Source organism: Amblyraja radiata, chromosome 13 (genome assembly GCF_010909765.2).
Source record: "Amblyraja radiata isolate CabotCenter1 chromosome 13, sAmbRad1.1.pri, whole genome shotgun sequence".
NCBI lineage: Eukaryota > Metazoa > Chordata > Chondrichthyes > Rajiformes > Rajidae > Amblyraja > Amblyraja radiata.
Window position 1 is genome coordinate 55,426,926 of NC_045968.1, and position 26,043 is coordinate 55,452,968.

Sequence of the window (26,043 nt, forward strand, 5' to 3'; positions counted from 1 at the left end):
GGGGATAATACAGGCCGTCCCCCACCTCGGGGCTGACTCCCGCCCTCTCGGGGCCGACTGACTGACACTGACTCTCTCTCTCTTGCGGCCCACGGGCCCTCCCTTCCGCTCGGCGGCCAATCACAGCACTTGCCCCATATTTCACGCTGCCCCATATCTCGACTGTGAACCGCGCCAACCAAGATTGGCTGTTGAGCGGAGGGGAAGGAGGGTTTTGGTGGTGGGGGGGGGGGGGCAGTCGGTTTCCGCCATGGCTGCTGGTGGTTTTGCCCAATGATCATAGAGCGGAGCTCTGCACTATGAACTTTGGTTTTGCCGTGCTCACTGTGCGCTTGTTCTGAGATTCTGGATGTCGGAGGTCCTCAGCAGAAGAGAAAAATATGCCTGCGGGCCGGATAATTTCGGGTTATGAAGCATCTTGCCAAAAAAGTGGAGGCAGCTCCCCCGGTTCCGCGGCCCATGGGGTAAGTGTGAATCGGCGTGAGTTAGCGGTTCACGCCCGAGAGATGGCTGTCTCAGGTCTTTATTCCCAGTAAGCAGAATTCTTCCAACTTCCGTGGACCCCCAGCTGAGGCGGAGGGCTGCAGACCCTCCACATTTTTGGCGAAACATGCTTCATAACCCAAAATCATCTCACATAGTGCTCACTTGCCATCACTATCAACTCCATAGCACCCCCACCCCCCAGTTCTGACTTTGGTGGAACCTATGGGCACTCATTTGCCTCACCAGCCAGCACAGAACTCTCAAAACAAGCGTGAGGACACAAGAAACTGATTTAGTGAAGATTTCCTTCCCACTTTTCTTATTTCTCATTTTGTCTTTATATTACTACATAAAATATACATACTAAATTTTTTAATACAGATACTAAAATATCTGTTGGTAGACACAAAATGCTGGAGGAACGGGTGATGTTTTGGGTCGTGGTTTCTTCAGTCTGAAGAAGGGTCACAACGCAAAACGTCACCCATTCCTTCTCTTCAGAGATGCTGCCTGAGTTACTCCAGCATTTTGTCTCCCTTCGATTTAAACCAGCATCAGCTGTTCTTTCCCACTAAAATATCTGTTAATCTTTTAATATTTAGACCGATGAAGGAAGTTGATCAAACGTAGGCCATCAGGCCCTTCATAAGCCGGTCCCATCATTTAATATGATCAAAGATAGACGCAAAATGGTGGAATAACAGCGGGTCTGGAGAAAATGCAATTTGATCATGTTAATGTAAACTATCTTCAATTTCAGTTATCCCCCATTTCTCTATTGCCTTTATTCCTCGATCTATCAAATATTTATCCACCTCCACTTTAAATACTCAATGGTCCAGCTTCCATCATCCATTGGGATAGAGAATTCAACGATTCATCATTGCAAGAAAATATTTCTACATAGAACATAGAGAAATGTGTATGACTGCAATGATTTTGGACGTATTGTTCATGTTAATTCATTTATTGCTAATCTTAACAATTTTGTAATTTAAAAAAAGTGATATAGCCAGCATTTACCTTTATTAATGAAGTGTTAGGTTATTGTTATCGAGCTTCATCATAATATTAGATACTGAATTGAGCATGCATTCTTTTCTTCCAGATTTGTATAAAGGGGAAAATCCATATTTTCAAATACCTGAATATTGAAGCGTGTAAGAGTGTTCCGGATCTGCCAGAATATGACAGAACGAGGCCAGTTGGTTTCAACCCATGGTAAATAAACATGAGGCTGAGCTATTTAGCAATTTGGATGCTTCACATTCAATCTATCTTAACCTGGAAGAATGTGCCAATCACTAAGGTGGTTAAAATCTGCAATCAGTTTAAAATGTTTTCCTACATGACCATCATTGGTGAATCAATTTTGCAAAATTTGCCCATTAAAATGGCTATTATCTTCGCAAGTAAAACTTAAAATGTTTGATTTGCTAAGATATTTGCAGTTTGAACACATTTAGGAATACGTTTGTAATTCACAATCATTTTTAATGACTGGAATTCAGTTTTGCAATCGATCTTGATCTTCAGTTTAAAGATTTATGGCAGATTTTGAAACATCTTTATTGATAATAAATGAATGTGCATGAGGCTAAATTAACAAACGTTGACATAGAGAAAAAAATTATGTGTACACGGTATCTCGAATGAAAGCTGTGAAAAATATAAACACATTCCTTTCATAACAGGGGCAATTAAATAGTCGATTAGCTTAATACATCCGTAGCCACTGCAACCACAGAATTTTAAGACTGATTAGTTTCCACACATACCAGATCTTTCTCTGTTTAATATCATGTTGGAGCAGAGGTAGGCTATTTGACTTGAGCTGTTCTGCCATTCATCAAGATCATGGCAGATCTTCTACCTGCATGGCATTTTCCTGTACCATCACCAGATTTCTTGATATCCTTACTATCCAGAAATCTATCAATATATTGTGATGAATGAATTTATTAATTAACCCTCCATAGCCTCCAAGGTACAGAATTCCAAAGATTCACCCACCTCTGCATGAAGAGGTTTATCTCATCTCGGTCCTATCTGACTTATTCTGAGACTGACTCTTATTTCGCAGCTCCTAAACCGGGAGAAGCATCCTCCATGTAATCATCCTGAGTTTCAACGGTCTCTCATCACTAGGGAATGCAGGCCTGGTCTACATAACCATTCCTAATATGGCAGCCCTGTAACCAGTGTAATGTTAGCTTCATGTGAACAAAGTATTTAATTGCACCGCGGTGCAATAAAATAAACTAATCGAATCTGATGAATCTGCTACAATCACTTTTGGGAGAGAATATTGGTATCCCTGGCAGTCCTAACGCTGCCAAACCATGAAAAACAACTAATTTCTCTACCCCATTAGACTAGTGCTGTTGTGTTTGCAGCTGTTGTGAGTAGTAATGCTGCTGTACTTGGCTTCAACGTACCTAAGTAGCATGGGTAAAGCTGAGCTGATACACTTATATAGACACTTCTCTAATAAGAGGGAATTTAATCTACCCTTGACAATTAGCACTGCCATGTCCCCTCTTCTCAACATACTGAGAGGTCAGGATTGACTAGAAATGTAACTACACTTGGCACATAAACCCTATGATTACAAATACAAGTCTGAGCAGGATATCCTGCAACAAGACATTTTGTAATGCAGCTGTTTCACCATCAACAAGGCACAAATCAGAAGTGATGTGATGCTCCCCACTTACCAAATGAGTGTGATGGGCCTGTCCCACTTGGGCGACTCTTTAGGCGACTGCCAGGGACTAGTTTTAATGGAATTCACCTACGACACCAGGCGACAACCTACGACAGCACCTATGTCAACCTACGACAACACCTACGACAACCTACGACAGCAAAAATGTTGCCACTGTCGCTGAAAAATGTTCAGCATGTTGAAAATTTTGCGGCAGTCGCCTGTAGTCACCCAAACAATCGCCGAAGTAGGACAGGCCCATTATGCCAACACCTTCTAGACGTTTAACTCCAAGATACAGTTGTCCACTTGAATGACATCCAGTCCACTCTCGTAAACATTCACTCCCTCCAACAATAGTGAACATGGCTGCAATATTCATTGCAGGGACTCTGGAACCTCCACAATTCTATAGTCAAGTTTGAACACCACCTGCAGATTTTCATATAAGTCTTGCACTATGCTTTCTTACCATGATTCTTTCACTGTTGATGGGTTTAAATCCTGCATTCCCTGGCCCATCCAACAACATATTGGAGTATATTCTGAACAGCTCACTGTCACTATCCTTGGGGTATTTAGGAATGAACTTTACATGCTGATATCTGCAATTATGTCCTCATAATGAAAATAAATCTGATCAGCTTTTTCAAATACTTTAATGAATAGCTTGTTGTAAACACGGTAAGTTTTCATAAGATGCATGCCTTGATGAAGTTCATAGTGTCAAATGCAGCTTAGGTAACAGTGTATTTATGTATCCTTGTGAGTGTTGGAAGGGGAGCAGCAATTTAAAAAAATCAATATTAAGTCAGTCTGTCTTTAAATTTACCTCCAAGTACAGTTGTATTTCCACAATAAATTGAAACTGTTATTTAACAGCATTGCGTCATAAATGGAGATACAGAGGATGTCTGGACACGTTAGCATTTAGTGCAATAATTTGCCTGTGTTATGTTAAGGCCAGCTGAATTGCTATCTGATATCTGCTGAATTGCGCCTATCTGACAAATCTCATCCCTTTCCCTTGATCATTACAACATTAATTAAGAAGGAGCCAGGCAGACTGATTTTTAGTGTTATAGTAACTGCAGTTCTCGTACACATTCTGATGAAAAATTGAAGTCAACCGCATTATCTTAGGGTATAATATTAAAATGGTTTGAAGTAGGAATGGACTACGTTATTCAACATTAATAAACCTTTTCAACAATTCTGAGAACCCCATGTAATTTATATCTGGCACTAAACTTATTTGAAATTGGCATTGACGACCGTAAGAAGTTATTGGCACAGTCATGTACTTGAATAAGTGAACATGTCACCCAGTTTGTTGACTGTTTGGAGATTGTGTTTTCCTAAAATTACTTAATTACTGATATCAGAATGTTGTGTTATTGTCCTTTCTATAAACAGAGCTTACTGGTCTACAACTTTTTTTTTTTTTCAATCTTCCCTTGACATTATAGTATTACATTTCTGGTGCTTTTTATGTTGATGCTGCTTTTTTAAATTCACATTTTTACTTAGTTTATTTTCTATTTCAATCTTATCAGAATAAAATTAAACACTTATTTCAGATTGGGATATTAACATTAGAAATGGACAGGATAAAAATATAAAATGAACATAAAAATTGTCTGAAGAAGGGTCTCGACCCGAAACGTTGCCTATTTCCTTCGCTCACTATTCTGCAAATTTTATTAATGTTGCAGAGTAAGTCTCCAACTAACATTTTTATTGGTCTTTGCAAGATTTGGGTATGTATATCGAGACATTGATACATCATCTGATTACTGATGTATCATCCGCCTTTTTCTGAAGCATTTCAAGAGATGCCCTTGTTGGTAGTTGCAGTTCTTTTATTTCACGGCATTAGACAAATTTGTGATAGGAATACCTTTTGTATTTTAGAATGTTTGACTATTAAGATTATCTGGATGTATTTCAGCAGAACAAATCTGCGAGGGAACCTTGCATATCCTGAACCAGAATCTGTTGGATTTTCTTTCAATGTTTTTAAAAGGAAAGAAAAATCTCGCATTTTCTCTTGATTAGTGTTCAGATACTTCTGGCAGATTTGCAAGCTCCACTCACAATGGTAATAGCAATCCTATCATTTGTAGTTCTTTTACTTGCAGTGTCCATTATAGTTCTAAAGCAAATAAAAAGCTAGAGTAACTTGGTAAATCAGTCAGACCTATTTCAAAAGAAGGTGCCTCATAATGTTTCACACCTATTGACCCTTTATCAGGTCATAAAAACTAAAACTGCTAATAATTATAAGAAATTAGGGGATAGGAGGTGTTGAAATTGTTGATTGGAGGAATGAACAAAATTGCAATATTGAGTTCAGTTAACTGAATTGCCTCACTGATAGATGAGAGGGTGCTCTTTGAACTTCCATTCTGTTATATTAGATTAAAAACTGTAATGTCCGCCACGAAGGAGATTGGAATATTGGGACTACACCCAAGTTTATGGCGAAGCATTCAGAAGTGTGATACCAGCAGGGAAGAAGTTGTTCCTCAATCTGGTGGTTGAGAGGGGAGAAGATGGAATGACAGAGGGGAAAATGATCCTTATTTCCTGAGGCAGCATGAGGTGTAGAATCAATGAGCGGGAGGCTGATTTGTATAATGTACTGGGCTATATCCATAACTCTGCAATTGCTGTCTTTGGGAGAATCTTTGTGAAAACATCGATTGGGAACAGCTCCATCCACGACCACAATAAATAGCAGCGAATTGTGGTAGCAGCCCTGACCGTCACACAAACCAAACCTCCCTTCCATTGACACCATTTGTACATCATGCTTCCTCGGCAAGGCCAGCAGCACAATCAAGGATGAGTCACACCCGGGCCACTCCCTCGTCTCCCCTCTCCCATTGGGCAAAAGGTATAGAAGTGTGCAAATGCACACCACCGGATTCAGGGACAGTTTCTTCCCAGCTGTTATCAGGCAACTGAACCATCCTACCGCAATCAGAGAACAGTTGAACTATTATATACCTCATAGGGGAACCTCGGAATATTTTTGATCGGACTTTGCTGGCTTTACCTTGCACTAAACGTTACTCCTTGTATTGCCTTTCCGCTGGCTGGTTAGCACGCAACAAATGTTTTTCACTGTACCTCAATATACGTGACAATAATGCTGAACATCGTTAGGAACTAGAGATGATGGTGTGCTTTCTCAGCCAATGTTGTTGGTCCAGCTCAAATTATTGGTGATATTTATGCATTGGAACTTGAAGCTCTTGACCATCTCCATTTCAGCACCGTTGACATCTACTGGGGCACCATGCTTCCTGGTCAATAACTAACTACTTTGCCTTGAGGGATTGCTATTATCTGGTTTAGAACCAATGAAAATGCAAATTAACTACTTGTAAAAGCCTATGACCATAATTATAGGCTTTTGTGTGTAAAATTTTGGAATTCCTCGTAATAAAGTAATTAAATGAGTTTGTAGGTATTTTGCCTCATCAATTTTTCTTCAATTAGATCTTCTTGTGATCGATCTTTATTCTTTTCACAGTCAGGAAGAGTATTTCTCAGGCCGACCATACGGAGCATTGGACTCTGGCTTTAACAGCGTTGACAGTGGAGATAAGAGGTGGTCAGGGAATGAGGTATGTAACACGCTTTCATAATATAATACCCAGACCACATCTGGCTTGTCAGAGCCATAGAGCAGCCCAACTTCCCCACACCAGCCATGATGCCCCATCTACACGAGTCCCACCTGCCTGTATTTGGCCCATATCCTTCTAAACTTTTCATATCCATGTACTTGTCCAAATGTATTTCAAAGGAATGTTTGTGTTTCATAGCATTACTTAAATATGCAGTACAAGTTGTTGAAAAGAATTGATTCTATATATTAGTTGTACATCTCTGAGATCTGTACATTGCCATTAATAAAATATACCACTCTCAGGTCTTTAATTGTCTCCAACCAAGTTGGATTTCTCCTGGTACTTAATGGTTTTATTATAATATAAGTTCAGTAACCAACATTTATTTTGGAAGTCTGTCTGCTGAAACTAGTACAGGGTACTAGCAATTATCTTTTTTTTGTTTGTTGACATTGGCCTCTACCTTTTTAACATTTTGCTTCTTGCCTCCACTGAGTAACTATTTACTGATTCTTCTCTTCCAATTATTAATAGGACAATGTATACTTGAATCTGAATTTACAGCTGTAGATCAGTGGTGAGCAATAAAATTGTCAAACACCATGCAATGACATAATCTTTAGAGTAATTTGACCTTGTATATGATTTACTTCGTATGTGGGTAGACAGATCCGAACTCAATATTTTTTCTGTTGAAATACTGTCCTATTTATCGGTTGGTGTTTTACAGTATCGGAAATACAAGGTTTATTACAGTGATACAAGATTTTTTAATTTTAATGTTTGTTAATCCTGTTGTAGCCTGCAGATGAATTTACTGATCTTCCACAAAGAATGGTTGAAATTTCAAAGGAGCAGCGGCTGCGAAGAGAGGGTCAGCATCATGAACATCGACCCATGCCAAATGGCATAGGTAAAGTAAATTCAAAGTCTGTTAGATGCTACCTCAACAATTGAATATGTACATTAACGCAGTCAAAATGAAGAAATATTCTGTGCTTGTTAACATTTCTTTCATTCTTAACTTAAGAGTAGGTGCACAAAGTCGGCCATTGATTGCTTCGGGCGGCATTTAATCTGCAATTTCTAAAGATTGCTCACATCGGATAAGAGCACATTCATAAATATTACAATTTACACAGCCATTTATTTAATAAAAACACAGTGTTCATTTTCAAGGCTGCAGATGCCATGACTTAAATGGTATATCATTGTAGATATTTGAAATGGCTTCTAAGATCATGTGTATATTCTTTGGAAAGGAGAAACCTGCCCCCAAAACCAATCTACCTTATTTTGAATAAAGCAAATATGTATGTAGATTCTGCTAACATTATGTAAAATATATTTTGCTTCAATTTCAAGCACAAGCTAGGAAAGAAAGTCTGTGGTGCTGATTTTAGGTGATTTGGGCAGGTCACTAATGGGTTGTAAGAAAATATCCGGACTATTTGCAGCTTTAGTTTCAAATCTTGGTAAACTGGTTAGGTTACTGATAGATAAAATGTGTAAAATACATGAACCATTATGTTGCTGTGAGTGGCAACTTCAGTTTATGTCCCACTTTACAAAATCCTAAATCACATTTAAGTTCCTTCAATTCATTGTGAAAAAAAGTATAGAAATTATATCCTTATAGATATTTTTTTCATAGATATTTTCTTGGGGTGCAGGAGGCTAAATGATGATCTTATAGAAATGTTTAAAATCACAAGGGGAATTGATACACATGTGAATACACATAGTCTTTTTTTAAATCCCGGAAAGGGGAATCAGGAGCCAGAATACATAGATTTAAGGTGAGGGGAAAGCATTAATAGGAAACTGAAGGACAACCTTTCCACCAGAGGGTGGTGGGAGAAAGACCTGGCAGTAGAGGTAGTTGAGGCAGGTACAATAACAACATTTAAAAAACATTTGAATAGGTACCTGGATGGGAAGGTTTATGGGGATATTGACCAAATGAGACAAACTTGTGTCGGGCATCTTGGTCATTGTGGATGAGTGGGAACAAAGACCTGTTTTCGAGCTGTATGACTTTGTCTCCAAAAGCTAAGATTCATGAGCACAATGTATGCTTTGTGCGATAAATAATTTACGTACTACAGTAGGTTGAAAATATTGCTTTTATTCCAGTTGAACATGATCTAGAACAGATTGATTACATTGATAGCTGTGCCACAGAGGAAGAGGATGAGGAAGTGCGAATGTCAAAGCGTCCTGGTTCCACCAGCCTCAGCTCACAATTTATGGCATATATAGAAAAGAGACGTATTAACCATGAGGTAAACGTCAATGTTTCATTTATCGCATAAAACAGTGGGGGTGTTAACATGTAAAGTGGTTTGCCGTGTAAATGTGTTTTTTAATTAGATTATTGAATCATCCTTGCCAATACAATAACCTCTTGTATATGATTTTATTCATTATGTTGTTTCTTGCATGAATAAGATTTATGGGTAAACAATAAAAGATAACAGATAAATTATGATGGGTGTATCCGATGGCTTCCTGAAACAGTAAATAATAGTCCAACTGGTGGAGGGCCCATACTGGACCTTGTACTGGTGACTGGCCATTCAATGAGAGAGCATTTTGGGAACAGTGAGCACATCTCCTAAAGTCTTAAGATAGTTATAAATAAAGCATGTTCCAGTAAGGAGGAGGGACAAGGATGGCAAGGCAGGAGAAGTTGTACATTTGGCTACCTGCCCCTCCACTTATTTTCGTATCACCTGCAAACTTTGCCACAAAGCCTTCAATCACCTCGTCCAAATCAGTAATAGACAATGATGCATATCATTGTGGAAGCACATACACGTATACACGTATTGTTGAAGAGGCCTTCAGATAGTCACATGAATATGGAGGGATATGGACAATCTGCAGGCAGAAATAAGTTGTTTAAGGAGGCATCCTATTCAGCTGAGACAGCGTGGGCTGAACTGTTCTACGTTTTGGGCAGAGACAAGTTTCATCGTCTAGATTTCCTGTTTCACAAGACTGGTTAATTAGTTCCATTGTGCTTTGATAGGATTAATGGTGAAAAGTTTTCCTCTTTTTGAAGGGTTCTCCTGTGAAATCAAAGCTTACTGGAGATTCTCAAAGATCGGAGAATGGGAGCAGCTGGATCCAACAGAATCCTACACAGACTAGGTAACACCTCTGCTTAAATATAGTGCATTTGCATGCAACAATGAAGATGATTTGCATGTTTTAAAATGACAATTTAAAAAATATCAATTTTAAACGACAATTTTGTAAATAACCCGAACAACATATGTAGACACAGTATTGTAATTTTTATACACGTATAAAATTCTGCGTGGGTAGCTTTCAACCTGACGGTATGACCATTGAAATCTCCAATTTTAGGTAATAAAACCTACTAACAACCACCCCCCCCCCCCCCCCCACACTTTTTTTTCCCCCCCACACATTTCCCTGTGTCCTACTTGTAAGTGCACCCATTTCTTGTTTATTGTACAATGTAGTGCGTGTTCCATATGAATATTAATTGAGTAAAATATGCATTGTATAGGGGTTGTTTATTTTGACTAATAGGTAAACACATATCTAGATGAATATAATAATCATGAGTGCTGGACATTTGGACAAATAAGTCATTTTTATTTTGCCTCATATTTTTTAAGTGAAAGCCAAGAAGCTGAGTGGGCATGTAGTATGAGGGACTGAATGAAGGCTGCTGCATTTTCTTTCATGGTTCCTCTTTTCTTTAGTTTTCTGACATCATGAAGCAGCAGAATGGGAGTTTGCTGGCAATGAAGCCATTGCCCACTGAGTTTCACTTTCTGAGTAGCTGAGTGTGTAAAATGATTAAACTCTGATTATTTGGCTTTTTACAATGATACAATTAGGCTTCCCATGTGTGACATAAATATAAAAAGCATTTTCAGAAATTAGCCCATTGGGTCCAGGAGATTCTGATGGCGAATGACAGCAGGCATTAAAGGCACTGTGAATTCAAATTCATTGCATTAAAGACTCTGTGAATTCAGATTTATTGGATTAGTAAACTGCTAGTTTTAAAAGGAAATCCAGAATAATTTGTAGATTTATTAGCTCTCAATAAGCATTGTAAAGAGCAGAATTCAATCTTGCAAATTCTCTCTCTTCTGAAAATTAGGAAACGTAGAATTTCATTTGTGCTAATAGTCATTTGACAAGCATATGTTTAGACATTATTCTTTAAGATGAACTTGCACTGCCTCATTTCATGTGAAATTTCATTTTGGGTTTACAGTGAATTTTCAGAAGCTGGCTTGCTCTCAAAAGTTTCGCCTACTGGTCAAAATATGGTAATTATTATTTAGTTGATCATTTCTAAGATTCCTTCTATAAATTATATATGCCAGTTGAGATATCTTAACGCAGCAATATTGAATGTTTAATTTATCTGCAAAAATCTAGATTTACAACTGAGTTGAAGCAAGAGTATAATGCCAAAATTAAATTAAAAATAAAGATAAATAGAACTGTTTAGTGCAAGTTATTTTAGCATGCCATTGATGCCATAAGCCCATCACTCATGGTGACCATGCACCTAAACATATATGGTCTAGGTGGCGTGGATATTCCTTGCTGGCCCAAAGCTGTACCCCTGAAAAGCTTCTTTGACAACTGGGTTATGTCGCAGATTGAGAAACATAATAAATAAATGAAAAATAATAAAAAATGATACCAGATTATTTATTATGGGCAAATTATTACCGATTTATTATGTGCAAATTGGGGAGGAAAAAAATCAGAATTCAACAAAGGGGGTCAATGGCATTGATAAGGAAATGGAAAGAAAGACATGAGAGTAACATTGTGAAGAACAATACAAAATGCGGCATTTTTTATAGATACATAGGTAAAAATAGTTTACGTTGATCCCAAAAGGAGACGGGCCAAATTAATTGGAGAAGTAGGAAATAGCAGAGATATTAAACAAATATTCTGTGGCTGTCTCTGCAGAGGGTGACGGTGTAAACTTCCCACAAATAGTGGAGAATTCCAGGTTTGGTATGAATGAGGAACTTGAAGAACTTAGCATTAATTTTTTTTTTAATGGTTGGTAGTGAGTGAGTAATTGGAATGATGTTTGTATTCAAGGGGACCTGGGTGCCCTTGTGCAAGAACTACACCATTTTTCGTCCCTTCCCAGTCTCATCCCTGTGCTCCACCTGAACTCGCACTCATTTTGCTCCTTCCACCTATAGTCATTCTTCTGGCTTCACAATGTGCACATTGGCTATCCAAATGTCTTTTTTGTCTTTTTTGTCTTTTTTATCTCTAGCCTGTGTCCAACTATCTGCCTAACAAAACCTTCTCCCTGCCCACCCCCTCACCTCTATCCACGTATCATGTGTCGGAAAGAACTGCAGATGCGGGTTTAAATCGAAGATAGACACAAAATGCTGGAGTAACTCAGCTGACTGATCTCAGTCTGAAGAAAGGTCTCGACCCAAAACGTCACCCATTCCTTCTCTCCAGGGGTGCTGCCTGTCCCGCTTAGTTACTCCAGCATTTTGTGTCTATCTTCCACTTATCACGTACCAGGCTTTGTCCTGCCCCTCGTCCTCCAGCTTTCTTTCCCCTCCCCCACCACCACAATTGGCCTGAAAAAGGGTCCTGACCCGAAACATTACCTATCCATGTTCTCCAGAGATGCTGCCTAACCTGCTGAGTTACTCCAGCATTTTCTATGTTTACAGCTATCTGTTATCCAAGCAAACAATAGATTGTTTTTTATTGCAAGTTGATTTGAGTATATGTGTTTGCTGAAGTATTTGAGGCTTTGGTGAGACCGCATCTGACTACAACTGTATAACTCTCATCTTCCTACATAAGAAACTCTCATCTTCCTACATAAGATATATTTGTGATAGAAGTTGTTCATCGAAGATAAGTTCATAAGTTGTAGGAGCAGCATTCGGCCATTCTGCTCATCAAGTCTGCTCTGCCATTCAGTCATGGCTGATCTATCTTTCCCCCTCAACCATATTCTCCTGCCTTCTTCCCATTACCGCTGACACCCATACTAATCAAGAATCTATCAATCACCCATCTTAAAAATTATCTATTGACTTAGCTAATCTATTAACACAGCCATCTGTGGCAAGGAATTCCACAGATTCACTATCCTCTGACTAAATAAATTCCTCCTCATCTCCTTTCTAAAGGTATGTCCTTTTATTCTGAGGCCATAGCCTCTGATCCTAGACTCTCCCACTAGTAAAAACATTAACTCTACATCCACTTTATCCAGGCAAGAATCATCAGATTAATTCCTGCGATGGAGGACTTGTTTTATGGGGAGAGATTGAGAAGGCTGAGTTATACACTTTAGTTTACATAATTGGGAGCTAATTTCAATGAGGCATACAAAATTGCTACTGGACTAGATTGGGTACGTATGGGGATGGAGATTCCTTTGGCTGGGCTGACTAGAACCAAGATAGTCTCAGTCACAAAAAAGGGGGCCAGTGATTGAAAACTGATAAGTAGAATTTTCTTTAACTAGAGGGTGGTGAATCTTTGGGATCCTCACCTCAGGAAACCTGTGGAGGAAGCTGCTGAGTATATTGAACAGAGTGATGGAGAATACAGATCAAGGCATATGGGAATAATGCAGGAAAGAAATGAGATAAATGATCAATCATGATCTTGATGAATGGTAGACTAGCTCTGCAGAGCCAATCGCACACTCCTACTATTTTATTTATTTATCATGTCTGCACCAGTTAAACTCGGGGACTTGTTAGCAAGGTGAAGTGTTGTCCGAACTACTAACTGCCTGGGTTGTACTAGAGACTTTGGTCTTTGTTTTGTTTTTGCACTGTATTGAGTTTTTGTTTATTATATTTATTGACTATTTTGTTTATACCTGTTGTGCTGCTGCTGCTGCTGCTGCTGCTGCTGCAAGTAAACACTTCATTGTTCATAAAATAAGACAATCTAAGCGTCACGGGGAATCCAGCACCAAACCATTTCACTTGGAACCACTAGCATTTATTAATAAAATCTGAACTTAGTACATTTTATTAGTGAAGGATATTTGAAGTTTCTTTCATTGTTCGGCTTTATGTATGTACCCTTCTTCAGACTGAAAGTAGGGAGTTGGGGTGGGGGGGGGTGAAGCGGTGGAAGCGAGAAAAGACGAGGACCAATTGGGGCTGGAAACAAATGACCTCAGGCAGGTGTGATCTCAAGAGGGATCCAATGTAGTGAACTGTGGAACTGGTAAAACAATTAGGGTGGAGGAAGGGGGAACGAGAGGAGCGTGATAGTAGAAGTTACTTAAAACTAGAGAATTCAACATCCATACCATTGGGTTGTAAGTTACCCAAGCGGTATATGAGGTGCTGTTCCTCTAATTTGCATGCGGTCCACTCTGGCAATGGAGGAGGCTCAGGCTCCTCTCTGGCATTGGAGGAGGCCCAGGGAATTGCTGTTCTGCTCTGGTTCTTACTATTTGAGGCGAGCAAACAACAGGTTGCATTGTGAACATTACAGTTAAGGAACCCAAAGAAGCACAACTTTTACTTTTAAATCAAGAAGAAACACAAATGAAAATAAAATTGTCTTGCATGGATCAACAATCTTTTTTTTTTAAAGTCGGACTTCCAAAATTGCCTTTTATAGAATGAGTATTATTGCTCAAACTTAAACTATTTGTTTATTTGGCAACTGAAACCTAATATTTTAGAAATAATTTTTCATCTGAAAATTATATTTGGATGAACAGATAAAATGGTTTCAATGTTTTTGTTATTAGACTTCTCATGCTGGCTGCACAGAGTTTGAGTTGCAGAGAAGGCGTGAGCAACTACTGGTGGAACGGACCAGGAGAGAGGCACAAATTGCAGCTGAACAATATGAAGAGGAGCGAATCCACACCAAACAAATAGAAAAAGAAGCAGCCCTTGACTTTGTGAGAGTAAGCATTAACATTTTAAGCATACGATTACAATCCAATTGTATTATTCCAGATATGGCAGAATATTACTGACCTTGTTACTTTATCAAAGAGATAATTAGTAGTTCTGCTTGATTTTCCTACCATATTTTGACCTTTTTTGTCCTAATTCTCTTACTTTTGAAATTCAGAAACTTAAATAGCAGAGCAGACTGAAACTCTTTGTCTGATTATCTTAAATTTAGTGCAGCTAAATCCAGATGAATTTAAGTTGCATCAGCCACAGCAGGGCATGTTTTTTTTAATGTAATTCTATTTCATCACCTGTACCAATGTCTCCTCCAAGTGATTTTAAAAAAATAATAAATTTATGTCACCATGTTATTTGATTTTTAAAACTTAACTGAAATGTATACTCTCATCTTCCTTAAGAAGCCAATTGGAAGGGAATACATTTCTGAGTGCCAATGTATACCTATTGCAACACTTTCAGGGGTTTCTCTATCAATTTGGGGTCCAAATGGAACAACATTGTTCTGACCATGCTGCAGATTAACCAAATAATGTAGGAATCAATCTAATATATCTGTATGGCTCTACTACACTAATTCTAGCAAAATCTTAAAGTCTGGAAAGTTAAATTTTCAATTGTACGGATTGTACTGGTGCTCTCCATCCAAACACTGTTCCTGAAATTCAATATTGAAAATATTGTTGATTGCAAGCATTGTTCATTACTGAAGAAAATTCTCAGATGTTGATGCCATTACAAGATGTTTGTAGTACAATGTTAGCCTCTTTTTAATAACCCTGTATTTGTTTGTTCAGCTGTGCATACTGTACATAATGCCCAGTATTAGCATGATCCCATCCCAAATGTTGTTCAGATGAAGTTGCTCTACATGTGTCAACAAAACCTCATTCGATGGCACTCGTTGTTCAAGTAATATTCAAGTTTTTCACGCCAGTTCAAGTTTTCAAGTTTTTTCAACTCACACCAGTTGATCAAGTAAAAATTCACACAGAGGGTTGTGAGTCTGTGGAATTTTCTGCCTCAGAGGGCGGTGGAGGCCGGTTCTCTGGATACTTTTAAGAGAGAGCTAGATAGGGCTCTTAAAGATAGCGGAGTCAGGGGAAATGGGGAGAAAGCAGGAACGGGGTACTGATTGGCGATGATCAGCCATGATCACATTGAATGTCGATCACATCGAAGGGCCGAATAGCCTATTCCTGCACCTATTGTCTATTGTCGATTGTCTATATCATTTTCTTGTGGGTCACAGCGATAAGGTGCAGCTAAAAGATGGAATCATTGTTGTGAGAGTTTAATGCGACTGGCTTACTTACCATTCATTTGCGTTTGCAAATAAAGCCCATGATTGTGTGATTTACTGTGGTGCCATTTAAACATCATCTTTAGGAATGCAGTTAAAGTCATAGTGTGTGTGCTCCATCTCCCTGCAGAAAACGAGTGGCGAGAGCCCTCAGAAATAGAATCCTTCAAACAGCATTCACAGTGATGTAAGTCTCTGTGCAGGTGTAGATGGATATTAGAGAATAGAGTGACTGCTGACGTTTGCTGACCCTCTGCTGTAAATGCATGTAGTTTCACCAAATCATTCAGTTCAAACTTCAAATACAGCATCATCCTGAACTATGTATAAAGGAAAAGGATACAATGTGATTGTTGTGTCCAACTAAATCATCCCTCTCCCTGTACTCCTGTGAAGTACTTCATTTTAAAATCATGTTCAAGGATACTTCAATATCTACTTATAACAAACCAGAAATCAATGTGGAGGTTTCCTGTCATAGATCTGATCCTAAAAATACCAGCTCTTCAATAACATAATATCATTGTTAAGAATATGTTTTTTCTTGTCAATATTGACAGTTTATTTGTACAATTGTTCAAAGATAATATCATTTTCAAAGTTAAAAGAATGCAAATAATTGCCTCTTTGTTGATGGAACAGAAATAGAGGCAATGTATCACATAATTCCACTGCGCATCCCAATTACTACCTTAAATTGTAACTTTTGAAAGTTCCATCCTTTTAGACAAAGTTGCTGCATTTCCCCCTCAATTGTCTTTGAACTAGTTGGAAGATCAGAACACAACCAGTTAGTCGTAAGGTTTCATCTCTTTTGTATCCCATAGACTATTTTACCCAGATGTAGTTAGAACTAACAAATTTAATTAGGTTGATTGAAACCATACAGATCTCGATCAACATTGTAACAATATATGTTGGCATTCATTCAACATAAACATGTGTTACTAAATTCAGTTATGTTTTGTACATCAGCTTCAATATCTGCAACAAATTTCCAACTGTTTATACCTTTTCCTGTAAGTACACGAGGATAACAGAATAATTGTAACAGAAAATTAGAGCACATGGTATTGGGGGTAGGGTGTTGACATGAATAGAAAATTGGTTGGCAGACCGGAAGCAAAGAGTAGGAATGAACGGGTCCTTTTCAGAATGGCAGGCAATGGCGAGTGGCGTGCCGCAATGCTCGGTGTTGTGGCCGCAACTATTTACCATATATATTAATGATTTGGGAGAGGGAATTAGGAACAACACTAGCAAGTTTGCGGATGACACAAAGCTGGGTGGCAGTGTGAGCTGTGAAGAGAATGTTAGCAGGCTGCAGGGTGACCTGGACAGGTTGAGTGAGTGGGCAGATGCGTGGCAGATGCAGTATAATATAGATAAATGTGAGGTTATCCACTTTGGCGGCAAAAACAAGGGGGCAGATTATTATCTCAATGGGGTTAGGTTAGGTAAGGGGGAGGTGCAGCGAGACCTGGGTGTCCTTGTACACCGGTCACTGAAAGTTGGCTTACAGGTATAGCAGGCAGTGAAGAAAGCTAATGGAATGTTGGCCTTCATAACAAGAGGATTTCAGTATAGGAGTAAAGAGGTTCTTCTGCAGTTGTATAGGGCTCTGGTGAGACCACATCTGGAGTATTGTGTACAGTTTTGGTCTCCTAATTTGAGGAACGACATCCTTGTGATTGAAGCAGTAGGTTCACGAGATTGATCCCTGGGATGGCGGGACTGTCATATGAGGAAAGATTGAAAAGACTAGGCTTGTATTCACTGGAGTTTAGAAGGATGAGGGGGATCTTATAGAAACATCTAAAATTATAAAAGAACTGGACAAGCTAGATGCAGGAAAAATGTTCCAAATGTTGGGCGAGTCCAGAACCAGGGGACACAGTCTTAGAATAAAGGGGAGGTAATTTAAGACTGAGGTGAGAAAAAACTTTTTCACCCAGAGAGTTGTGAATTTATGAAATTCCCTGCCACAGAGGGCAGTGGAGGCCAAGTCACTGGATGGATTTAAGAGAGAGTTAGATAGAGCTCTAGGAGCTAGTGGTTTCAAGGGATATGGGGAGAAGGCAGGCACGGGTTATTGATAGGGGACGATCAGCCATGATCACAATGAATGGCAGTGCTGGCTCGAAGGGCCGAATGGCCTTCTCCTGCACCTAGTTTCTATGTTTCTAATAAGAACAATAAGTATAGGTTTGTCTAATTCTGGATTTTTCCAAACAGTTGGTTTTGAGATGCTCTTAGTATCTCCTGTTGCTTTCTTATTGGTGGGTTGTGTGTCTAAAGCTAAATGACCCAACAAAAGCATGTTTCATGAGTAAACCTTTTTTCAGTAATAAGTTAGTGATTAACATTCTATGCTGTTAAAAAATGTTTACTTTTCAATTATACCACACTGGCTTTCTTTCTTTCACAAATTGGGTGATGCCATGTTTTGCAGTTCTTTTACACATACATACTATAATATAAGCAGTTTGATGAATTAAGCTGTTTATCTGGACCTGAGGAATTTACAACTTGGAGTGTATGAGTAATGGTTTGTGTAAATTCTGAACAGTCGCGGTAATGTAAATTATTAGACGAGATGCACAGTTTAATTTTCTACAACTGATTAAATTCCAAAATCAATAACTGTTAACTGAGTATTAAGAGTATATGTGGTCTTTATGTGTATTCATATCTCTCTCCATTACCCTTCCCCAGCTCCCCAAACATTTTCCTATCAGACGGTGTCAGCACACAGATGATAGCGCCTTATTAGTGGTAAGAGTTTACGTGCATGGATTAGCCTGTAATTGTAATAGAAGTTTAGATTATGGGAATGGCATGCCATGCAATTTTTCAGCTAGTTTGACTGAATAGCACAATCCACAGAAAAAAATCCCTGTTTTCCATCACTGGTGTACATCATTGAGAAGATATTTAAACAGGAGTTCTCTCTCAATTATGAAAAACTTATACTTTTCAAGTTGTTAATAAAGTACTTAACTTTAAAAGCAAGGCAAATAAATAAAATAAGCTTTTTATCGTGCATTGAAATTTGGCATAAAGATAACAGGTCCTTGAGTGGAAGAGAAGTAGTTGCACTGTTGTGTTTCTATTGTAGTGCTCTTCTGTTACTAGATCACATTTAAAGTGATGGACCACGGACAAAGTAAAAGTGCGATGAGTCGGAAGTTGAGTGTCGCACTGCACTCTTTTCCCCACCATTCTCTCTTGACTTTTGACTCCTGGCTTTTCTAAGATCACATGAACATTCTATCATCCATCAGTCTGTAATTAGTTGCAATCAATTTATTCAGCCTCATTTAGTTTCTCGTGATCCAGGTCCTGGGACCAAAAGACTTTCAGTTGCCAGCTTTATTAGTGAATGAAGAAGGTTGTAGAACAGATAAGTATAATTTGAATGGCTGCGGTTGTTCTGTCCATTGTGAGCAGTGTACCATATTGCATACTTAAAATCAAAGGTAATGTTAACACTGTGTGCTAATTATCACATCCTCATCTCAATGAAAAAAAATGACATTAGTGATCCTGGATAATGTATTAAAACTGAAACAAGAAAATCGGTAATTCTTAGATGCACCATTTCACGGCTGATGTTTTGTTGTGTTGATCTTCTCACAGAGTAGATTTGCTAAATGGGAATCCTTAACAAGTGTCTCTGTCATAGGTTTTGTTACATAGTGGTTTTCAAATCTTCACCTTAGTTTAACCCATATTTTGGTGTTGGATGAGCAATCCAATTTGACTTTTGATGCCTCACATCCTCATTGACCTTTCAAAGGAATATGTTGAATATCTCAGTGAAACCACTTTTTTCAGGTAGTGAAGTAACATTCTTACTTGAAAACTAAATGTTGTGCTTTGTATCATGAGGATCACCAAAACAAAGGGGGAGAGGTACAGTTGTTTTGACCTTAGACAATGAATTGCATTAGAGGAATGTAGAATAGAAATGGCAATAAGAGCATTAAGTGTACGATCTACTCGGTAGAATCTTGAACCCTGTTGATAAGGTCACTCAAGCAATTAAGAGAAAGCTGTGTATTAACATTCCAAAATAATAAAAAGAAATCCAACAAAATGTCCATCTAATCCTGCTGGACATAGACAACAGATTTCTTCCCCAGCAGTAAATATATCCTAATTTTACATTGTTGATTTGGTTATGTCAATCAATATCACTTTTAGCTTTGATGCAGACAAGAATTGAATGTTTTTTTGAAGTATATCAATTGTTTAATGAAAGGTTTCTACAGTTCTTGCTGGTGATCGAAAGAACTAATAATGTATTCCTATTACTTGAAAGATAATTTAAGAAGTGGTTTATTGGAAAGAAAATGAATCTTTTGTATGCACATCTATTGACACGTAATTGATTTGGCACTGCATTCCAAAATAGCCCAAGTGGAGGAAGTGGGAATTACATAAATTTTCTGAACATTACAAATTAAAGTTGGGAAAGACCAAAGTGGTTTGTGCTATTCTAATTAGTTTTACGTGGAAGTGATTTGTTCACTGTTACCTGATTCTGTCTTGACTCTGTAGTGAATACACTGTACTGATCTTGCCTGGAACGTGAGGCATGGAATTGTGTCATGTTTTGTGTGCATGCCTGATATTCTATCCGCTATATTAACCGAAGGAATGTCTACTGGTATGGTTGAGATGCATGTTTATGTCTGTTTGGAATAAGATATGTAATTGGACTGCCCAGTTCTGTGCTTGTTGTTTATTGTTAATTTATACAACAGCCGTACAATAGCTGGCATGGACTTCAATTACTTATTCAATGGTTCTGGCTTGGGTTTTCTTGCAATAGAATATTTCCATCTCCAGTCTGATTGATTGATTGTAGTTTTTAACAGTTTTTAATATTTATTTTCCCATTTCAATTAACCATATTTTTTAATGTTATTGTTTGATCAATTATAATTCGGAAGGGATTTTGTATTTTACAGGCTTTCATTCTTCATTGGTCAACACTTAGTGAGATGTCATTTAAGTTTCATTTCTTAGGTTTTTGTTTACTGCTCTGACATTTGCGGCTTCTAAATTATGTTTAAAAAAAAGGTTATTTTATTGGTCACATACACCTAGGTGTAGTGAAATGCTTCTTGCCATGCAGCACATAAAGAAAGAATACAGACATAACAATAATAAAGACATTTAAACATAAAAACATCCCCCCACAATGGTTCCCATTATGAGGGAAGGCACAGTGTCCAGTCCCCATCCCATGTCCACCCATAGTCGGGCCTATTGAGGCCTCCACAGTTGCCTTTAAGGAGACCCCATGTTCCAGGCCGTTCTCGCCGGATGATTGTACTCCGGCGTCGGGAGAATCCTCTCGGCGGCATGGGAACCCTGGAACGGCCGCTTCCGAAGCCAACAAGGCCGCGCCAGTTGGAGCTCCACCACTGGCGATCTCATCGAGAGATCCCAGGCCCCCAATGTTTAAGTTCAGCGCCGCAGCTGGCCGCTCCAAAGACCCGCAGCTCCGCGATGTTTATCTCGGCGGTCTTCAGCTCACCGGAGCTCCAGCGCGGCGACCCGGGCAAGGCATCGCCCGCTCCGCTCCACGATAGCGCTCCAGCGCTGTGCCGCCACCGAAGCCGAGGTTCTGGGCGGTCCCCGACAGGAAACACCGCTCCAGGCCCGCTGGTAGGCCGCGAGGACGGGTCGAAACTGCAGCCCGGAGAAAAGCTGCCTCTCCGACCAGGTAGGGACCCTGAAAGATAGTTTCCCCCTTCCCCCCCCACCCCCCACATAAAAAAGTCTAAACCTCCAGAACAAAAACACTTTAACTAACTAAAAATTAAAAAAAAGAGATGAAAAGACGGACAGCTGCTGGCTGGGCAGCCATGCACAGGACAGCGCCCCCTCCAGCCTTGTGGAGTTACATTTAGAGTTAAAAGGTTCAATGTCCGCAATTCGGTAGGTTGGAAGATCAGCACTACACCAGCCTGTGGGAGGACCATTCAATAGTCTGATGACAGCAGGAATGAAGCTGTTCTTCGATCTGGTGGCACTTGTTTTCAAGTTTTTGTATCTTCTAACTGTTAGGAGAGTGGACAAGAGAGAATAACCGGGTGAAAAAGGTCCTTGATAATGTTGGCTGCATTCCTGACATGGAGTGAAGTGTAGATGGAGTCAAATGGGGGTGGGGGTGGGGGGTAGGAAAGACAATAGACAATAGGTACAGGAGTTGGCCAATTCGGCCCTTCGAGCCATCACCGCCATTCACAGTGAGAGACAATAGACAGTAGGTGCAGGAGTAGGCCATTTGGCCCTTCGAGCCAGCACCGCCATTCAATGTGATCATGGCTGATCATCCCCAATCAGTATCCCGTTCCTGCCTTCTCCCCATATTCCCTGACTCGGCTATTTTTAAGAGCCCTATCTAGCTCTCTCTTGAAAGCATCCAGAAAACATGCCTCCACCGCCCTCTGAGGCAGAGAATTTCACAGACTCACCACTCTCTGTGAGAAAAAGTGTTTCCACGTCTCCGTTCTAAATGACTTGCTCCTTATTCGTAAACTGTGGTCTCACTAGGGCTATGTACAACTGCAGAAGGACCTCTTTGCCCCTATATTTGATTCCTCTTGTTATAAAGGCCAACACGCCATTCGCTTTCTTCACTGCCTGCTATACCTGCATGCTTACTTTCACTTTCATCATGGCTGATCATCCACAATCAGTACCCCGTTCCTGCCTTCTCTCCATATCCCCCTGACTCCGCTATCTTTAAGAGCTCTATCTAACTCTCTCTTCAAAGCATCCAGAGAATTGGCCTCCTCTGCCTTCTGAGGCAGAGAATTCCAGAGATTCACAACCTTCTGTGTGAAAAAGTTTTTCCTCATCTCCGTTCTAAATGGCTTACCCCTTATTCTTAAACTGTGGCCCCTGGTTCTGGTCTCCCCCAACTTCGGGACCATGTTTCCTGTCTCGAGCATGTCCAAACCCTTAATAATTGTATATGTTTCAATAAGATCTCCTCTCATCCTTCTAAATTCCAGAGTATACAAGCCCAGTCGCTCCATTCTATCAACATATGACAGTCCCGCCATCCCGGGAATTAACCTTGTGAACCTACGCTGCGCTATCTCAATAACAAGAATGTCCTTCCTCAAATTTAGAGACCAAAACTGCACACAATACTCCAGGTGTGGTCTCAATAGGGCCCTGTACAACTGCAGAAGGACCTATTTTCACCTATACTCCTCCCCTTGTTATGAAGGCCAACATGCCATTCGCTTTCTTCACTGCCTGTTGTACCTGCATGCTTACTGTCAGTGACTGATGAACAAGGACCCCCAGATCTCGTTGTACTTCTCCTTTTCTCAACTTGACACAATTCAGATAACAATCTGCCTTCCTATTATCTGAGGTACACAAAATTGCTGGAGAAACTCAGCGGGTGCAGCAGCATCTATGGAGCGAAGGAAATAGGCGACGTTTCGGGCCGAAACCCTTCTTCAGACTGATGGGGGGGTGGGGGGAAGAAGGAAGGAAAAAGGGGAGGAGGAGGAGGAGCCCGAGGGCGGGCGGATGGGAGGGTGGGAGGAGACCGCTAGAGGGTTAAGGAAGGGGAGGAGACAGCAAGGGCTAGCAAAATTGGGAGAATTCAATTGTGTCAAGTTGAGAAAAGGAGAAGTACAACGAGATCTGGGGGTCCTTGTTCATCAATCACTGACAGTAAGCATGCAGGTACAACAGGCAGTGAAGAAAGCGAATGGCATGTTGGCCTTCATAACAAGAGGAGGAGTATAGGAGGCAGATTATTATCCAAAGTCATCCACTTTGGATAATAATCTGCCTCCTAGAATAGAATTACCTTTAATTGACAATAAAGGCAATTCTATTCTAGGAGGCAGATTATTATCCAAAGTGGATGACCTCACATGTATCCACATTAAACTGCATTTGCCATGCATCTGCCCACTCACCCAACCTGTCCAAGTCACCCTGCATCATCATAGCATCGTCCTCACAGTTCACACTGCCACCCAGCTTTGTGTCAGCTGCAAATTTGCTAATATTACTTTTACTCCCTTCATCTAAATCATTAATGTATATTGCAAATAGCTGCGGTCCCAGCACCGAGCCTTGCGGTACCCCCTAGTCACTGCCTGCCATTCTGAAAGGGACCCGTTAATCCCTACTCTTTGTTTCTTGTCTGCCAACCAATTTTCTATCCATGTCAGCACTCTACCACCAATACCATTTTTTCCCCCTAATCTCCTATGTGGGACCTTATCAAATGCTTTCTGAAAGTCCAGGTACACTACTTCCACGGACTCTCCCTTGTTCATTTTCCTAGTTACATCCTCAAAAAATTCCAGAAGATTAGTCAAGCATGATTTCCCCTTTGTAAATCCATGCTGACTCGGACCGATCCTGTTACTGCTATCCAAATGTGCCACAATTTCATCTCTTATAATCTCCTCCAGAATCTTTCCCTCCACCGATGTCGGGCAAACTGGTCTATAATTACAAGCTTTCTCTCCCCCTTCCCCCACTATTTAGTTTGAACCCACACGTGTAGCACAAGCAAACCTGCCTGCCAGAAGTATTAGATTTCTCATGCTGGAGTTAAGGCAGAGGTCGGCAACCTGCGGCCCGTAACCCAAAATCATCCAGCCCGTAGGCGTATTTATTTTCCCCCCGTAGTCATCCGGCCCACCGGGCGCCCCGAACAGCGGCCGGGCGCCCCGAGCAGCGGCCAAGCTCTGGCTGTACTGCATCCTGCGCAAAGCCGCCGGCACGGCTGCGCTCCTTCTGTGAACACGTTTGAGGAAGAACTGCAGATGCTGGAAAAATCGAAGGTAGACAAAAGTGCTGGAGAAACTCAGCGGATGAGACATGCAAGGATTGCATGAGGTTGCCTCACCCGCTGTGTTTCTCCAGCATTTTTGTCTACCTGTGAACACGTGAATTGATGCCTGACAACCGGGGTGGGATGGGGGCGGGATCCACGTGTACACGTGATAGATGTGGCCCGCCATCTACTCACAGACATGCGTCCTGGCCCCTATGCAGAACAAGGTTGCCGACCCCCGAGTTAAGTTGTAACCCGTCCCTTTTGTACAGGTCACCCCTACCCCAGAAGAGATCCCAGTGGTCTATAAAGCTAAATCCTTGCTCCCTGCACCAGCCCCCCAGCCACATATTCAGATCCCCTATCTCCCTGTTCCTGCCCTCACTAGCACGAGGTACTGGATGCAATCCAGAGATAACCACCCTAGAAGTCCTGCTTTTCGGTCTTCTTCCTAACATTCAAGATTCAAGAGAGTCAAGATTCAAGAGCGTTTATTATCATGTGTTCCAGATAGGACAATGAAATTCTTGCTTTGCTTCAGCACAACAGAATATAGTAGGCATAAATAAATACAGAACAGAACTGATCAGTGTGACCAATATACCAATGAATATATATATACACACATAAATAAACAGATAAAGTGCAATGGGCTATTAATGATCAGAGTTTTGTTTGAGGTGAGCTTAATAGCCTGATGGCTGTGGGGAAGTGGCTATTCCTGAACCTGGATGTTGCAGATTTCAGGCTCCTGTACCTCCTACCTGAAGGCAGCGGGGAGATGAGTGAGTGGCCAGGATGGTGTGGGTCCTTGATGATGCTGGAAGCCTTTTTGTGGCAGCGACTGCGATAGATCCCCTCGATGGTAGGGAGGTCAGAGCCGATGATGGACTGGGCAGTGTTTACAACTTTTTGTAGTCTTTTCCTCTCCAGGGCGCTCAAATTGTCGAACCAAGCCACGATGCCACCGGTCAGCATGCTCTCCACTGTGCACCTGTAGAAGTTAGAGTCCTCCTTGACATACTGACTCTCCGTAATCTTCTCAGGAAGTAGAGGCGCTGATGTGCTTTCTTTATAATTGCATCCGTGATCTCGAACCATGAGAGATCTTCAGA

The 26,043-nt window shown here is 40.3% G+C and overlaps 1 protein-coding gene across 10 annotated transcripts in view; it reads left to right on the plus strand.

Moving 5' to 3' along the window:
- lrch3 (leucine rich repeats and calponin homology domain containing 3) overlaps window positions 1-26,043 on the plus strand; it is a 124,096-nt gene that overhangs the window by 55,604 nt on the left and 42,449 nt on the right. For 5 of the 10 annotated variants that reach the window (XM_033032107.1, XM_033032106.1, XM_033032115.1 and 2 more), the window contains exons 6-13: window positions 1,595-1,707; window positions 6,735-6,828; window positions 7,636-7,747; window positions 8,971-9,119; window positions 9,902-9,990; window positions 11,099-11,153; window positions 14,618-14,779; window positions 18,808-18,867. In XM_033032107.1, coding sequence (XP_032887998.1) covers window positions 1,595-1,707; window positions 6,735-6,828; window positions 7,636-7,747; window positions 8,971-9,119; window positions 9,902-9,990; window positions 11,099-11,153; window positions 14,618-14,779; window positions 18,808-18,867 — 834 coding nt within the window. The remainder of the gene's footprint in view (window positions 1-1,594; window positions 1,708-6,734; window positions 6,829-7,635; window positions 7,748-8,970; window positions 9,120-9,901; window positions 9,991-11,098; window positions 11,154-14,617; window positions 14,780-18,807; window positions 18,868-26,043) is intronic. The other 5 variants (XM_033032108.1, XM_033032110.1, XM_033032114.1 and 2 more) reach the window with 3 other exon arrangements.